Raw genomic sequence first — 17,463 nt, 5'->3', positions numbered from 1 at the left:
CGCAGGGCTAAAAAATGAACGGGTATCTCAGCGCACACGTTCGTTCTGCTTAGCGGACGAATCAAAGCGAATGGAGAAAAGAAACTAGTATAACGTATCCCTCGAACTGGTCTCGCCGCCGTCTGTTTTAAGAATGCTATTTTCTGAACGCTGCAACGCACCGACGCTAATCTCATCTGGAGACTCCGCGTGGGTAGATTTGGACATGGTGGCGCTAGCCGTTCGCCATTTTGCTCTACTGTCGTATCTCGTTTGCTGATCACGGCTTCGCGACGCTGTAGGTGATTCGTGAATTAATCACGGAACAGTAGCAGACAACCGATCAATGCCGTCGTCAGATCGCTTGTGGACAGCGCTAAATAAAGAAGTATACGTCTTCATGAAGTAGTGCTTCAGCGACTCCCTTTATTTGGATGACAGATACCGACAAAGGCTTAATCAGTAACGAACTGTCACCCGTATAGAATGGAGACTGAGCGTGTTGAAACGCGAGACAATTTGAGTTGCTTAGAATGCTTAATAAATGAAAAGGACCGATAGGGCCATTGGGCGCTAAAGGGATTTTAGTCTCTAAAACCTGAAATGTATAGAGAAAGAACTGAATATATATTTTGTAACAAATATGTGTTAGTGTGAAAATTTTAAGTCCGATGACTAAGAACAAGTGGTAGTAACAGGGCAAATAATGGAGAATTTCAACACGTTTGATTTCTGGGAACTTCCCCGCATTTGAGGTTAGAAGCTTTCGTTTGATTTCCCCAAAACGCCAACGGCGTTAGTGAAATACTCCAATAAGCTTCAGTTGTAGAAGTAGTAACTTATCATTCTTGTTGACGTAATCGAACATCTTGGCAGAATTCGAAAGATAATCATCTTCTATCATAACGATGTCAAAGCAAATGCGCCGAAAAGTGGCCGTCTGCAATAGCATACACGGGATATTGCCAAGAAAGGCTGGTACACGTTTTCGAAAATATTATATGCTTTCAGTTTATGAGGTTTGCTTCAGTAAGTGGAACTCTCAGTAGTAAACATAGTTAAAATAGTTCTGTAAATGAGACTTTTTGATTTTTTTTATATCAAATTTGCTAGGTCGAAGCGGCCAAGGGGCGGACCTTTCTAAGCCAATGGAATGATCTTCAGTTCCTGTGCTCAAATAGACAGGAGCAGTAATATCGACATGTGTTGAATCGTCTCACTGATTCAGGCCTATTTTGTGGATCTGATCGCTACGATTACCGGTCGTGCTTTTATGTTTTAATTGTGATAGCAACTATTAGCCTAGCTAAAAATACACTATTTTTCTTTTTCATTATGTCAAGGTACGCGAGTGTGTAAAAAAATGTGTTACATTACCGTCTTGTATGGCTAAAGTTTGTTTCAGCGTTTGCGGGATCGATTGGCGCTTGGCTAATACCGAATGGAGTAGAAAGATCCTAACTTTGTGCAGACAGATACTTCTAGGCTTCTGGTTATATTGACATTTTTAAGCAGTTTTATCTAGACATCGAGCGCCAAACTCGCTGATGATTTGCCGTATGATAATATTTCGTTGTTGAAATACCAACAAAGATGGAATGATTGTCATTAGGCTTAATGGCTCAAAGTTAGTTCAACTTGAAATTGTTAAATCCCAGAATATAGATGATTCTATCTGCCCTGAGTCGGATTTCAAAGCAGCACAGTGTCTCGGAAGGAATTTCATTATGAAACTACCTTTGTAGAGTAGGGCTGTTGTAATGCTGATTCCGTTAGTGTGATTAGTATATTCATCACGGTGAACTTTTTACTAAAGGCTCCTCAGTAAGTTACAAAAAGTGAATCCTTGTTTCTTCCTAGTAGTGAGCAAAATTGTTTTTGAGTTGTTCCATGATCTAACGCTCTCATGCGGATTTGTGTCTCCTATTAGAAGTTTACTCCAAAAATTTAAGTTCTAGTGGTAGGGATCTGCCTTGCACGTCGGCATTAAGTGGGAGACTCGAGCCGAAGATCAACGTCGACGTACCAAGTGATTGACGCGAAAAAGCGGCGGTGCATATCACTTTTAGAATATTATTTGCACGCTTGGACTCCAACTAGGAACAGAAAAGAACGTCTAGAGGAAGGTCATGACATTGGGCTGGTACTTGGGCTCGGGCTAGACAGGGACGGCAAAAATCACATCTAACTTCGACTCGAGGAGCCTTTTGCATTATTTATACGATGATACCTTTAGGAAAGATACACTGGCGCATAGTAAAGCAAGTCCGTCTGGCCACCAACTAACCGATGTATTACAGCGATAGCGGCTTACTTCATGCGTATTCAATGAAAACTATAAGACAGTCTGGATGCGGCATAAAGCGGGGTGTCCCTTTAGTCATCCGTGAATAACGCCATCTCGTTTAAACAACCATATTATACTTCATCGTACTGGACTATGGCGACTAACTATATCGTGTGTTTTGTGTAGCCAACCAACAGTCAACCGCAAATTGCTTATTATCGTCCACCCAGTTTAATCATAACAAAATTACTTAATAAACACAATAATGGGCTCTCGGGGATCTTCTATCTGGAACCCTGAAACGCTGATCCACTTATTAGTGATACATTGTATTTAATTACTGACAAGCGGAATTGTAATTGATCATCTACGCTACTTATCCCACGCATTTTATAAATTCGGTTCGAGTTTCTGCCGTTATACCCGAGTCCCACGTGGATATACCTTTCTAATTTACATTATCATTGTTTTCGTGATAAGTCAAGTACTAGCTATTCTACTACGTAAAAAATACGCTAGACCATAGTCTAGTTTCAGAGCCAGAACGTAGTAGTCCGGCTTTCTGCTTACTCGATGTAACTAATCGAAGGTTTACCAAATGAAGTACAATAAGGTAGAACTCAACGACGACTTCTCGGCCGTTACAAACGTAAAAGAATCGTTTGTATCGTATAATATGTTTTTCACGTGCATATAGTTGCTTGTTGATTAGGTCTAGAACGTCGAACGCCTTATACTTGAACGTATCTTGCTTTACGTATTACGGTTTTTAGAGTGCAGAAACAAGAGCCTCATAATTTACGAATCTTCAAAGATGGCTGTTCAGGTTTCTCTATTTTTACTTACTAAAGGTCGTGCTACGCAAGTAACACTAATCAAGGTAGTACGATGCTCAATGGATCATACGATTCCATTGTAGTAGAGCGAAACGTTGATGAACGCTAACGTGATATTGGCATTATTTCGCGTACGTCTGAAAACAAACGAAAACGGACACAAAACTGTAATAAAGAATGCTTTGGGTAGACAGACGTAATCTCAATAAGAAAGCTGATCTGTGACGACGTATGAACGAAACGATTTAGCTAGCTAAAAACCAACGTCTTTGCCTAAAATCCAGAGAGTGTCATCGAGCATTCCTGCGAATAAGGTCACAGCGGAACTGGACTATTTTTTTTTTCTCTATCTCACTATCTTTTTGGATGGTTAAAAATTAATCTTTAATTGAAGTATACCAGAAGCTCTAACGTTTTGGGCCATAAAGCAACGTGCGGTCCTGACCATGAAGCATTAGCCGATCTGATATCCGACAGTTATATTCAATAGTAATTGGAATCACCAACTAAATAAATGTTCGTCATTTGGATTAGGTGCATACATGCTCCATACGGCGTTGGGTATGCTCTGGCATCGATGCTTGAGTCCGGCAGAATGAAACGATCAGGCCAACGTATGATACGTTAGCTCGCCGCAGTAATGATTACCGGTATGAAACAGTCGCTCGTGGCGAGAGGGTACTATAAACAAAGGTCTTAATTTGATATAATACATTGAAGTGTCATGGTTAAAAGTGAGATGCGATTTGAATAGCTGACGTGAGCAGACTGCGACGTCAAGTTTCTCTACATAACGGCAGACGTGCCCGGTAATGGAGGATGTCCTTTGACATTATAGGGTATGAATTTATCAACGAGCGTTTGTCACGACACTGTTTTTCGTTATGTGTTATCATAGCCCATAGCCGACAATGTAAATCCAGCGTATAAATGGGGTACTATGCCAATTTAAGCAGGACTTATCACGAAGTCAGTTTTCCTTCGTCCTGCAACCAAGTATACAGCCATATAATCCTTTGTAACTGAAAAATAAAGTGGAATCTGTTGGTACAGATATGAACCATGGAACCGAAAGTACAATTTCACCGGTTCGATCGTCTCGCGGCGATCCCGCCCTCATAAATGGCCTGCGTTGTGAAAGACGAAGATCGTGTACGCTCGTTGACTTGAATATCTCCATTGAATTTTGGTTCACTCGACGTTTCCTAAACTTAAAAAGACTCATTTTTCCATGTTCGTTACTTCGTAAAACATGTGCTTTGACACTGTAACCGCTATATATCAGGTTCCTACAATACAAAAGACTCGAGTCATTTGACAACTGTTTGTGACGGATTGTCAATCCGTTACATTCATTGAAAAATTTACCAAAATAGACAAATTAATCTAGTTCTAGTATTAGCACGAAGTATGATTAACGTAAAATTGTAACTTATTAGTTAGCGTTTGGTCTCATGCATGCTATTACTATAGGCTAACTAGATCGAGCAGGTGATCTGAGCACAAAATAACCTTCTCTCGGATTTTAACACTCAATCTGGCCGTCGTTGGCGGGTTTTAGTTACCTACGTATATATATAAAGTTCAAATTCATCAAACGGTGAACTTTGTTTCAGCTCTTCCTATCATAGCGCTGCTATCGATGGTGTTCGACTATACGTAATTATAGACGCATCTGGGTAGCCAAAACATAGTCATGTATGTATTTCGTACTTGCAACAACGAAGAGCACCTGTTTCAAAAGTAAAGCAAAGTAAAATTAACATAATGAAACTAGGTTCGTAACGACAATCTACAAGTTGTCTACTAGGAAAAAGTGAGAACGGAACTACATGAAAACCGTAAGCGAAAGTCTTACTTTGCAGTGATTTCGATTTCTAGATCGACATGGGGCAAATGTACCATCGCTCGGTGATAACAGATTTATAGCTTAGCATAGAATAGATCTTTAGAGCTAACGAACATTTATTGTCCCGGGAAAGAGTTGTATGGCAGAGTATGGCTCTCCTGGGAAAAACCGCATCCATAAAAATGCCGCATTTTGACTGACTTTAACGGTTCCTAATTCTAGAATATAAAGCCCAAACTGCTTGAATAAAGACCACGATATCTATATGTTCCACTACCTAATCATACTGGCTCCTGTCCACTTGGAGAACGAGGATTTCCTACGAATCTTGGTATTATGTAGATCACTTTAACGTTACAATCTACGCTAGATATCTTTTAGCGATGGACCTGTGTTCTTGTCGTATGATTATTACCGTATACTATTTTTTGCTCATTTCAGCTAGTAGCCCAGCCCAACTCAACCAGAAGCACGCGTTTAGACCCGTTAGGTTATTTTCCGTCGAAGATTTGAGCATTTGATGAATTTTGAACGTTCGATGTAAAAACGCAAATGTCTGTGACATGTACGTAGTCTATACTGTTCGGTTTCTTTTGAGGAGAGAATGATCGTCGTCTATCGTTACGCAAGCATACGGAGACCCGGCTCCCACCGAAATGTTCTGCAAATCCTTGAAAAATCTACTGAAATTTGGAGAAAGCTTCCCTAGACAATATCAGTTTTCTGCTTCGCTAATCTGTTCGAGGTATTTCACCGTCTCGTAGACAGCATGAGCCGCAAGTCTCTGTACAGCTTGAAAAATAGCTCTATGATAAATGTGAAATTTATCATCTTATGATTGTATACGACAGCAAGAATATAGACACCGAGTAATTAAACGAAAACGCAGTAACAACGTTTATAATATCTTTAATTTGAAATTCATTTATATGACAGTATAAGTATTATAATGTCGATTATTAGAATATGTACACAATATAGGCACACGTTTGGAACAAGAAATTCCTTATCACTTGCAATTAGGTTTGTCTGTCATTTTGAAATAAATGTAAATACGCACTTAACAATGATAAGTTATGAAGGAATCAAGCATTGATAAACAATCACAGACTTTCAAATCGAATGTTTCGAAATTGTGAAATGGACCGGACAATCGCGTGGTATTCGTCCATACTTTGCCTTATTTCGAATCGGTAGTGATCAAAATAACAGTGATAATAATAACAATAATAATAATAATAATAATAATAATAAGCATAATTATAGTAATAATAATAATAATAATACTTTTAATGATAATTACGTCAGTGGAGATTAACAAATACGGTTACTCTCATTTGTTTACCTGATCATTTCGAGAGTCATTGACTAAATGACTACAGCTGTTAACTATCGTGAAATGAAAGAATGGTGCTCAACAAAACACACGTCCAGTTGTTACTGATCAGTGATTATTATCATCACATATTTTTTTTTTTTGTCAATTCGACATATGTGCAATGATATCAATTAATAGAAATTCCTTGCTATTATAGAACGCGCCGGCCAGCCTTTCCACGCCTGAAAGCATTTTTTCATCGTCACTGGTTTTCGAGTCGTCACACGCTGCATCGACAATCACAGACGAGAGACGCCCTGAGCCAGTTCTCATCCAGATTGAACTACAAACTACAATGTAAAAATCCCTTTGACAGATCTGATACACAACAATTTTACGTGCAATACCGGGGCATGTAAAGCTCACAACTGCCGCATCAACGTGCTTTACAACGGCCACCAACACCACGTAGTCATTTCATTCGGATTAAGCGCGGTACCAGCAACCATTGCGCTGAAAAACTATACAACCGTTAAGTGCCTCCTACCGTACAGCTCATGTGTAGAGCTCCCTAGAAGATATGTTAAAGCAGTTAATAAAAAGTGTATTTAGTTTAGGAAAGTAAAACCCGTCATTTACCGTACAGACGCCTGAAAAGAGAAGCCGAGTAACGAGCTCGAACTCGTAAGCGAACTTCCATGCTTTAATGTACCACTGTCATGGATTCGCAACACTGCCGCTCACCTACTTGGCTTATCTCGTAGACATCTACAGCAAAAAAAAAAAAACCTCCAACATGTTGTTACAGTATTTCGCCCGCCATCCTTACACATATTTTTTAATATTTCGATTCACATTATTTCCTACGTGCTCGATAATGTAAAAGGCATATATTGTGCTCCTTAGTGTCGCTTTTTCCGAGGCCAATTTCAGGGCACTCTCGCTTCTAGCGTTCAGTGCTGGCCGACTCCCGAATCTACGGTTTCGCTTTGCGCGCAAACGGGCAGTACTTGATTGTATGGGCATAATCTCCCCCGCCGTTCTTGCAAATCGGGCAGTTGTACTCACGCAACACGGGGCATGTAACCTTACCGTCATCCGATCGTAGACAGTGGCTCTGATAAACCTCAGCTGGATCACCGTTAGATTGGCAGAAACGGCAAAAGCCGAGCTGCGAAGTCGCTACGGGAATGACCCTTGGCCTCAACTCCTCATTGACCTAGAAATCGGAAAGAGAATCCGTCAATGAGCGATTAGTTCAGTAACACATTCTAGCAACCGAATATAACAAACCGATAAGGCATCTGAATAAACTTTGTATTCAAATATAGCTTTCACTTCCATATACAGACTCGTTGGCGAAGTTCAACCACAAAATTGAAAATCTGAATGTCGCAGCCTGAATGTAGCCTGACTCGATGACAGGATGACCATGTCTATTATACTGAAATTTTACCTTGGTTACGTGCTCTTCGTTACAAGCAGTGCAGATGACTCTGATTTTCGGTGAACTGCAACATCCCGACGCTGTGAAAGTAAACGTTTTCGCCGGTCGAGGACGACTTCGGGCTTGCTTTATGGGCCGAGGATTTTTCTGCACCATAGTACTCCACGAAGCCTGGGAAACTGGGTACTGCAGAGAAGCCATTGAGGAGGTAGACGACGATTCCGAAGCTGCATTTTTGGGTCGAGATATAAATATAAACTTTTAACAATTATTATCCTAATAAAGAGACAATCGATATGACAAAGCTTTCTATAAATAGACCTGACACAGGTCATTACATGAAAACATTTCAAGACTCGATCAAGCCAAGAAGCTGAGTCCTACTCCGCCGCAACAAACGATTGTTTTATCACCTGGCAGAGGCATTACCCTATGTCCAATGAGACATATACGCACCGCTTTCAAAAATGTTAGAGTATAATTTTTTTCACAGTACTTACTTTGATGCTTGCTAGGGTTTCTTCCGTTATTTAGATTGTTTCCGTTACTATTACCAGAATTGCTGCTGTTGGTGTCAGAGCTACTAGTAGAAACTCTTTGACCGAGCAGGTGCATTGAGCCAAATTGATTTGCCAGAGTGGACTCTGCGAATTTGAACAGAGAACCATTCTGTATGCTCGTACGAATGTCGTGTAGAGGGTCAGTATTCTGCTTCGGTGACCATACAGAGCTTTGGGCGATAGGAATGCCCGCAGATCCTCCCGTCTTCGACAACGGGATTCCTTCGCCAATGGCCGAACTGTTCTTCTGCCCGGGAGAGTCTAGACAAAATACAAACGATAACATGATTAACCGTTACGTCCGGAGGTGCCATTGGGGAATGACAAATGTCGCCGCGACGCGAAAGCCATATTGTCATTCCCAGGTACATGGCTTGGGCACAGCCAGATGGTCGGAAGACTGTAAAATTCTCTATTTAGGTTTCAATGTTCGTTCGACACAGTTGAAAAAGCTTTTTCTAAACATATTTATTGTTTAAACAACAATGCCCGGCCTATCATAAAGACGAGAACAGATACCCTGAAAGAAGTAAGAATCAATAAAAATCCTTAGCTGTGGTTTTGGTTGGTATATAAAAGTACAATGATGATTTGTTGTGAAGATATTAAATTTGCCGGTAACATAGAGGTAACTAACTGAGGCAAATACCATAAGGCCAAATGATGTTTGCAGGGTAAAGTGACCATTCAGAGGGTAAACCTCGCTAAATTCTAGTTACTCAGAGATCTAAAATTCTCAGATCGATAAAAACCCATTCGCCCTATAACGAATTATGCTCTTCTGTTTCAATTCCAGCATCAGTGTTGTTATTCTGTTCCATGTATGTTCCGAACTTCCCAATTGTCAAAGCTTACTGTTCGAAACAAAGCTGAAGGCCGAGCCTATTTGTGTCAGTATTGGGCTTCTTCGACTGGCCGCGGACTGCGTTGGTTCGTTTGCGTTCCATTTGCTCGACGGAAATGAACCCTCCGGTAAATCTGTAATCATTTAATTCCCTGTTTAAATTGACTAGTGAATTCCACTACCGGGAACGCACCGACTCCAATCTTTACATGTTAATCTTTTGAACTCCAGAATAGCAGAGGTTTGGAGGGGTGCGTCTACGAATACACAAGGATTTCATCCGTATCAGATGTACACATAATTAAAGAAAAATTGTAATTTCCAGAATTAATTCCATGGGAGACTCGTGAAGTGTCTATACCACCAGCTCGATTCGATCGGAGCCAGTATCGTAAGCCTTTCCCACCTGATTGATGGACAGCTTTTTTTTCCAATATTAAACTAAACAGCCATATAGAATCAACGAAGTTTAGACTAGATACGCTACCTTTACATAATGAAATTGGCTATAGAATGGACTTCGTCCTGTGGTGAATGTACATGTCGCAGGTCGGATTTGATATTAATAATGCGAAAAAGCGAGAATACGCGAACGGCGTGGACGCGATCAGTTTTCATTGATCATTGTTAAAAAGCGCATTGGTAAATGTCCGCCACTCAGCGATTGTAGTTAACTTACGGTACCGTCAGTATTAACTGTAGCCTGCCTGGCGAGTCATGCTTGATCATCTCACCGTTTACTGTTATGGTTAGCGCATGTGCGGTCAGCACATGTCGAAGGTTTTGAGGACCACTTCTTTTTTTTATCAAAACGTCGGTTCGGCCCCGTTCAGAAAGATTGCGTCCACGACTACGTCTCATTATAAGGCTTTATTGGCATACACGCTGTGTTGCGACATTTATTACAGTGGTCTTTAGGCGGCCATCGTGAAGCTAACTAACCGACTAGCTAAGGGGAACGCGGTACAGGGTACACACACACAGAGCGAATGTTATCTATACGCTTTCCATGTTTCGAGTTTTACGTCCGGTATCGCCGTTAGGCGTTCCATCAGAGGGCTGGCTCCCAATACGAAACCAAATATGTCTATGCCCGGGCTCGAACCTAGACCACGTGTCCATAGTCAACGTGTCCTTAAGATTTTCTCACCCGCTATATCTCTACCCAGACATGGTTGGCCCTACGCGTGCCTTAGCCCTGCGCCTGTGCGGTCTGCAATTATATTCTAGTACTGCATACAATATTATAAATTACTGTGAAGCGAATGTCGATCAGTTACGTTGATGTTCTGACATTTATATTAGTCACTCGGGTTGGCCATCTCGATCGTTACGTCTGACACACACATTTCTTCAGTTAATGGACACCGTTCACGCCGCAATACCAGTTGTTATTATCCAAGTTTTTAGAAGTGTATACACACAAATATCAGACGCTCTAAACTACTGGTTGGCCGCACGTATCATGTGTTAACCAAAAGGTTAAATGAGTGGAATATGTATCAATTGTCAACTTACCCATGCGCCAATCTACGCCACTGAGAAAGTCCGGACTAGGAACAGTTTCCAACATTGTAATGCACAAATTGTACGCAAATTCAAAGACACGTCCACCTGATAGGTGATATAATATTAAGCAGACAGGATTATACAATTGATCCGTTAGTTTTCTAGTCGCTTTTTATGGCTGCCGTTTGAGTAGAGTTACGCTAAGGGTAACGAACTTCACCGACGATTGGGTTCATTCGCAGCAAATGTCGTCCACGATGTCTGCACTCGCGCTTTTAATGGGTCGAATGTGTACGCGTTGTCCTATTTAGAAGATGTCATCTGCTATTCACGCAATAGCACGACCATATCTTGGCGCGAGTTTGCGAGGGTACGAAGCCATGCGTTATAACGTGTAGCGTGCACGCTAGTGATCATTCATTTGACTGCTTATTCGATTTGAGTCATGATTACCTGTAAAACTGACAGACGCAATTTCGAGCTTGTTTAGACAATTTGATTGCCTAATTCTCACACGTTCTTTTGTGGTTTCCACAAATCCGAATTTATTATTATTATTGTTAAAAGAGCGCCAAAAAATGACACCGGCCTTTAGTCGTCAATTGCATATTCTGCTATATTGCAAATAGATTGCTTTGTTAACAAGCGAGATTAGCCGTTTCGAAGACTGCTCACGTGTGTAAAAATCAATCAATAAAAATACTAGCAATAACCTTCGATAATCAAAATAGCCTTAAAGCAACTGAAGTGAGTTATCCACCCAAGATGAATAAAATTTTTCTATCTATTAGTCAAAGAGATTAGCTTCACAGATTGTGACCGACACACCGGTGTGCATCCAATATATGCACATATATACATATACAATATATACACATCCAAAGATGCGAAACCCAAAGGAACATTTCCAGCAAAAAAAAAGGAATGTATAGTTGAGCCAAAGACTGATGCTAATTACAAACATGTTCTTAACTAAACAAGTTCAAGTTTTGCAAAATTTCCGTTACTAGTTTCGGTATCAGGTAGCAACAGTTTATTTTGGATTGTATACACATGTAGCACAGCGGCATAACTTGCTTGCGATAGCAAAGGTTGAAGTGGTGGCTCCTGTCGTACGACAATGGCAGCGCGTAATAGCTGCATAATGGTGAAAAGCCAGCTAACAAAGCCCTCCGATTAAAAAAAAATCGGAATACATGAAGTTATGAAAATCGTTTCGTGCAGCCGGCCGGATTTTGCCTTAACCAACACATTTGATAATTTCCTCATACAATGTGTATTTACTCAAGTTCTAGTAACTAACTGCTCTAATCGTGTATTATTGGAAGAATATTGCATATGATCCAAGTGAAGAAAGGCCTCCGATTAAATATCGAATTTTCCTACCCAGCAAAAGTTGTTTCGACCAATACATCTGACTGTTGGAATGTGTATATGTACACTAATTTACTTGATTAACAAATTTTCAAGTAAAAGTCCTTAGATCAGAACTACACATCCCCTGACTCATTAATTTATGACTCATAAATAGCCATTCCATGCCGGGCTAGCTGCGCTGTGATTCTCATTGGAACATATTTACTGCTTAGTCTGTGCTGCCACAAAAAGACTCAAACGAAGCCAAATCTAATAGCCCGATCCTTCATATAATAATAATTTACCGCGAATTAGCATATTACACAGATACATACAATATCCATTTATACATAAACTTGCCGAACACCTTGTGAATCTTTCTTATTTTGTGATCCACTAAAAAAAGGTTGAAAACCACAAAAATCGATGATATGTTCACTATATAATTCATATTTACGTAGAACGGACGCACTTATAGGTACAACACATTAGACTGTTAATTAACGCTAATCCCCCCAACCAAACCGTATTACTGACTGACGAATACTGACTGATATACAAATTGGAAAAAATAATCATAAGCGACAATATCGAAAAAAAAAAGATATAATATGGTCTCTCATATGTATGAACACACAATATATGGTGTTCAAAAATAAATCGTAGTTTTTCTATTGCGCTACTAATTATCAATGGCGATTCTACCTAGAAGCAATCGCCGCATGCATATGGCCAATGTATCGTGGTAATGAACTTGCTGTGACAATGTCCTTCAATTCAGAGCCTCCTAGCAAATGCAAAATTCAGTCTGTGAAAGCTGCGGTCAAAAAAGCCTTAGCATCTTTCTATTGGTGTCCACTTGACACCCGTATCAATATCGCTCTAGATACTGCTATCCGTTAAAAATTGTTAAATGACACGCCACGCTTATTTTAGTGGTACATATTCCATAAGGTGCAGACGTGGCTTCAGTTTAGTGGGTTTACCTCCGATACTAGTTGTTTGTCGTAGATTTAGCAAGGGCTGCGATTGCGTATGCTGGCTGGCATATCCCCAGAGCATTTGGTCTTTCGGTACTCGATCAGGTACTGGAAGGATTTCGGCCAATTATGGAAGGCGGTGTTACACACCGGGCCCCGCTGCGGCAAGCGATACCAGTTGCGGCCCTAGTTCCTCTTGTTGGAATCGCCAAGTTCCGCTGGTGAGAATAAAGAAGCTGGCAAGTGACAGAATGATCCAGTGAACGGGCATTAAGTAGCGGCTGTGCTAATGTTACCTGTTTCGCTACTCCCAGAAAAGTTGTTGCGGTGAAGACGCGTCATAGCGCAACGAGTAATACAGAATCACGGTTGTTGTCTGCTTGGCTTGCCGCTCGTGATTCTGACAAGTCATAGAGGTGTGAAGGTTCGTCAGAGACGCCGCCCTATAAACTCTCCTTGACCAAAGATGAAATTGGAGAGACTACCTGAACGTGCGGTGGCTAAATGGTATGTCACGTTTGTGCAGGCGACCTTGGGCGATCCCAAGATCGCTCGTAAGCGCTCAGATGATTCGAATCATCTGAGCGCTTACGCGAACATATGTGATGTAGTTGTCGAATGATAAAGGCTGTTCAGATCTCTGTAGCCTCCATTGGAGTCATGGCCGTTGTTAAGCAAGCGATTAGTAGAGTTCGGCGTTCTTCCAGGAATCCCTGTATCTATTTGTTTTTGTCGCGTGCATGTTAAACGAAGCGAAGGATGCACACCAGTTGTTGTTTGTGATATTAACAAAGTAGTGTATTCTGAGTCCCGATAGCTGACGATGTCGTGGTAACTGATTGGTGTAAATAGTGCACCGTGGATTAAATCACCACATGACTTTTTAATCGTTCCTTACATTAATTACATGAACCCTTAGCTGCCTTTAGGGAAAAACGGATTCACGTGAGAAATACATGAATCACTTCAATCGGTGATGATTATCAGCAACGGATAAATATGAATTCGACGGAAGAAGCGCGACATGTGCGTGAACGTATTTATAGTCTGACAATTAGTAACAGATAAGGGCAGTAAGTGAAGACACCTGTCTTCGTTCAGTGCTTCTCAACGCTGATATTTTGCAGTGGATAGTCAGGCCCGTGGCACGATGAAGATTACAAATCGATATCTATTCTTTAAAATTGATTATTAATATCAGTATCATTCATTGCATTGATCATTCGAACGAAATGGTCTTTGGAGTTAAGTGACAAGGAGGAACCTCTCGGTGCATCGGATGTCTAATTATTGCTAACGGTGTAATACATGCGATTGAAAAATACCGCTTCTCAAATAAAGCAGGATAAAGGCTCATCATGAGCTTCAAAAGGACAATTCGTAGTTTCTTCTAGTGGCGTAACAGATAGTCAAAGTACACAACATGCTCTGTATGTAAAGGTACTTTTACACTGGCAAAAACTGAAAATATTCCTAGTTCAATTGATCACGTTTTTACAAAAATCCAGATGTTTGGATTATCGATGTAAACCAAGTGAAAATTAATAAAAACGGAAATATATATATATATATTTAAAAGGGGATTCATTCAAAATATTAACACTGCATTCATAGTGTTTTAATGACTTTCACCATTTTGATCCGTTACTCATACTTCTTGAGTGCAATACTTATTTTAAGAAATATTGAACCTATTAGTATATAATTTCAAATGTATTTAAACGGTTTAAACCGACTATTTAGTATTTCGAAAAGTTCCAAAACTACCGATAGATCCAAAAGTTGACCCTTAGATGCGCGCAATTGCTGACAGTTGTTTCTGGCAGTCTCTCAAATATTAGTCATTACGCGTACGTAAAGACATTTCGCATTTGTGAAGTTCTCGCTATTCACTGCATCCTCGTCTGTTAGATTTTTCCGTCAACACTGTCGGAAAATGTTCTCAGCGGGGTCACGTGCTCTAATGGCGGGTTGGCATTATATCGAAAATAAAAAATGTGTTTAACGTATTATTAATGCATGTTAGTTCCACACATAACACCAGGCGCCTTAGCCGATAGCTGAAGTATTATTTACCTAAAACGAACGACTCACCTCTATAGGAGCGTGTGCGGAAGGTTCATAGGTGTGTGTGCCTTAGAAGCTATTTAATACCCAATTCTCTTGCAATTGATTTAAGCATAGAAATACGGTTTTTACTATATTTCTTTTACACATATATAATGATAGAGTAATTTACACATTAATATGGTGAGATCGATTAAACATTGATTTTAGACAAAATGCATTTTTTTGTGAGATTGTCGTTATCCTATTCAGATGTCCCTGCGCCACCGTGGGAATGAAGTTCAAAACGCCTGCCTCGATCATTTATGCCGAAAAGAAATAGCAAATGTCACGGTATTACTAATAAATAAGGTTGATTCAGTTCCAGGTACAGCCTTCAATGTTAGGTTAGATGCTACTGTGAAAGAACGGTACGTTCCATAAGGCTATGGTACATTTCATACTCAATAAGTATGTATACCTACCAAATCGTCAGACAACACAAGTTCTTCAATAAACTGATTTTCTAATAAATTTCGACGTGTTTTCTTCAATCAAAAGATGGTTGATTATTATCTTGCGTTACGAAGCGTACTCAGCTGGTGTATGTCGAGTTTAAAGCCGCTTGATTCAGACGTAGAGTTATGAGAATGAATCATTATGACTTAGGAATGTAACGCTACAATAGCCAGTGTAAAGCTGCTTTCGACAAAAAGAAAATGCACACTTAAAAGTCCTCAGAGCATTTGCTTGATAAACATAATGTTTCTTTGACATTCAAACCAGCATGCTCCCTTACTTGTTAGATGAGGATCGAAAACGTAGTCGTGGTAATACTGCCTAGTAGAAAATGGCTAATTTTTTCAAAACTTTACTCCTCATAGTCTTGCCTTCAACTCGCCAGCCCTCAAACTTCATTTTTGTTTCTTCCCTTTCCCACAAACTCCTTAGTCACCCGGCTTACCATTTCGAAAGACTTATTCCGCGCCACCGGTCAATGCTCAGTTTCGGGTGCTCGACGTTAGCACGCGGGTGAACCTCCGTTGGAGCGTAGGATGTCACCCCGAATCCAGGCAACAATCATTTAAAGCTAGTAGCGGCTTCAGCCACGCTGATACCCTATAGTCAGCGCCAAACCCAACCAGCATCGTTGCACCGGAGCAGACAAAGTATGGCTTGCTACGCGCAATGACAGCGGACTGTCGAATTAGGAAGGCAAAGCCTGGGAAATCTATACGGCGGCCTAGTATCGCTTCGATTTCCCCTCGCCTTACAGCTCGCTGGGTGTCTGACTAGCCATCCAATTGCTGGCTGGGATTAGAATAGGACCGTAGTCAAGTATAAGCCGAGTCAGCCCCCAGGGGATAATATTGGGAATCAGGTAGCTCGTTATTCTCTATACACTCGACGGTATAGCCGAGACGGAACAGATCTTATGGAGAAAATCAATGGCGATTTCCTCTTCATATCATGTCCAAATAGTAAATGGCTGATTCTTATTGTCGGATGTACATTTCGATATAGTTCGGACCGAAAAACCAATATGATACTCTGCTGTGTGATTTTTTACCGATGATTTGGTTCAACGCATCTTTTATGCTGAAAATCAAAGTAAACCGAATGTTATATATGTACAAGTTATTTATTTCATGACAGAAAACCTAATTTAGTTGCAAGTGTCGAAACAAGTAGATTTAATAAAACCTACCTATTATGTAATACAAATGTCATTAAGGTAGGTAAAGTCTGCATCATCATTCTACCTTCATTGGTATCTGACTCTAGATAAATCTTGTCGCCTATACCGCAGTCAAAAAGTGCGTAACTTTTACATGTAAATTATTTTTCACTTACTACAACATCAAAATCTGCTATTTCCATCCCCATTTTGCTAAAACCATCTGTAGACGAGCGTCAATTTCCAATCAGTTAGTAGAGCTTTCCAATAACTTCGGCTAGAAGTAGAATTGTTTTCTGTATTTGTTACAGTTAACATTCAAACGGGAAGATATCTAGCAGCTAGCCCATATCTGCTATATTTACAGCGTTTAAAATATTAGCTAGAAGTCGGTGCTCATATGATATGCAATCCTTATATCACATTGTAGTTCTCCATATACCAGCCCTCAGGTTGTCCCTATTCGCAATTTATCCAGAGAAAGGGTGCGCTTTTCGGGTTTTAATTACAAGTCAGTCATTCTTCTCCTTGATCAAGAATAGGGTATGGGCAATGTCGGTGGTGTTCTAACAGGTCCGATGATAGCGCTTTCTATCTACTGAACAACGATCTAGTCCAAGTGGATTCTCCCTCGTCAGCTTTGCTCTTGCTGTATATTGAGCTAACCAGTTTGATTTGAGTGGCCACCCAGTTTTGGCTTTGGCGACAGCTCTTATCTATTTGCTAGTCTATTGGGGATCTTGGGAAGGACTAGGCAAGGAGAAGGGCATAGAG

At 40.4% G+C, this 17,463-nt stretch overlaps 1 protein-coding gene across 2 annotated transcripts; it reads right to left on the bottom strand.

The window, feature by feature from the left end:
* Positions 1-5,844: 5,844 nt before the first annotated feature.
* LOC111270572 (uncharacterized) lies at positions 5,845-10,919 on the bottom strand. 2 transcript variants are annotated; one of them, XM_022850850.2, is made up of 5 exons: positions 10,639-10,919; positions 9,132-9,254; positions 8,217-8,537; positions 7,726-7,943; positions 5,845-7,488 (listed from the first exon to the last, which is right to left on the bottom strand). In XM_022850850.2, the coding sequence occupies exons 1-5, from the start codon at positions 10,691-10,693 to the stop codon at positions 7,246-7,248; spliced, it is 960 nt and encodes a 319-aa protein (XP_022706585.1). In that variant the 5' UTR covers positions 10,694-10,919; the 3' UTR covers positions 5,845-7,245. The 2 variants fall into 2 exon arrangements, with proteins under 2 accessions (XP_022706585.1, XP_022706586.1); XM_022850851.2 differs by lacking the exon at positions 9,132-9,254.
* Between the last annotated feature and the right edge of the window lie 6,544 nt (positions 10,920-17,463).

The sequence above is a fragment of the Varroa jacobsoni genome, unplaced genomic scaffold, assembly GCF_002532875.2.
Source record: "Varroa jacobsoni isolate VJ856 unplaced genomic scaffold, vjacob_1.0 contig00006, whole genome shotgun sequence".
Classification (NCBI taxonomy): domain Eukaryota; kingdom Metazoa; phylum Arthropoda; class Arachnida; order Mesostigmata; family Varroidae; genus Varroa; species Varroa jacobsoni.
The sequence above is the reverse complement of the archived record's forward strand: the minus strand, read 5'-3'. Positions and strand labels throughout refer to the sequence as shown.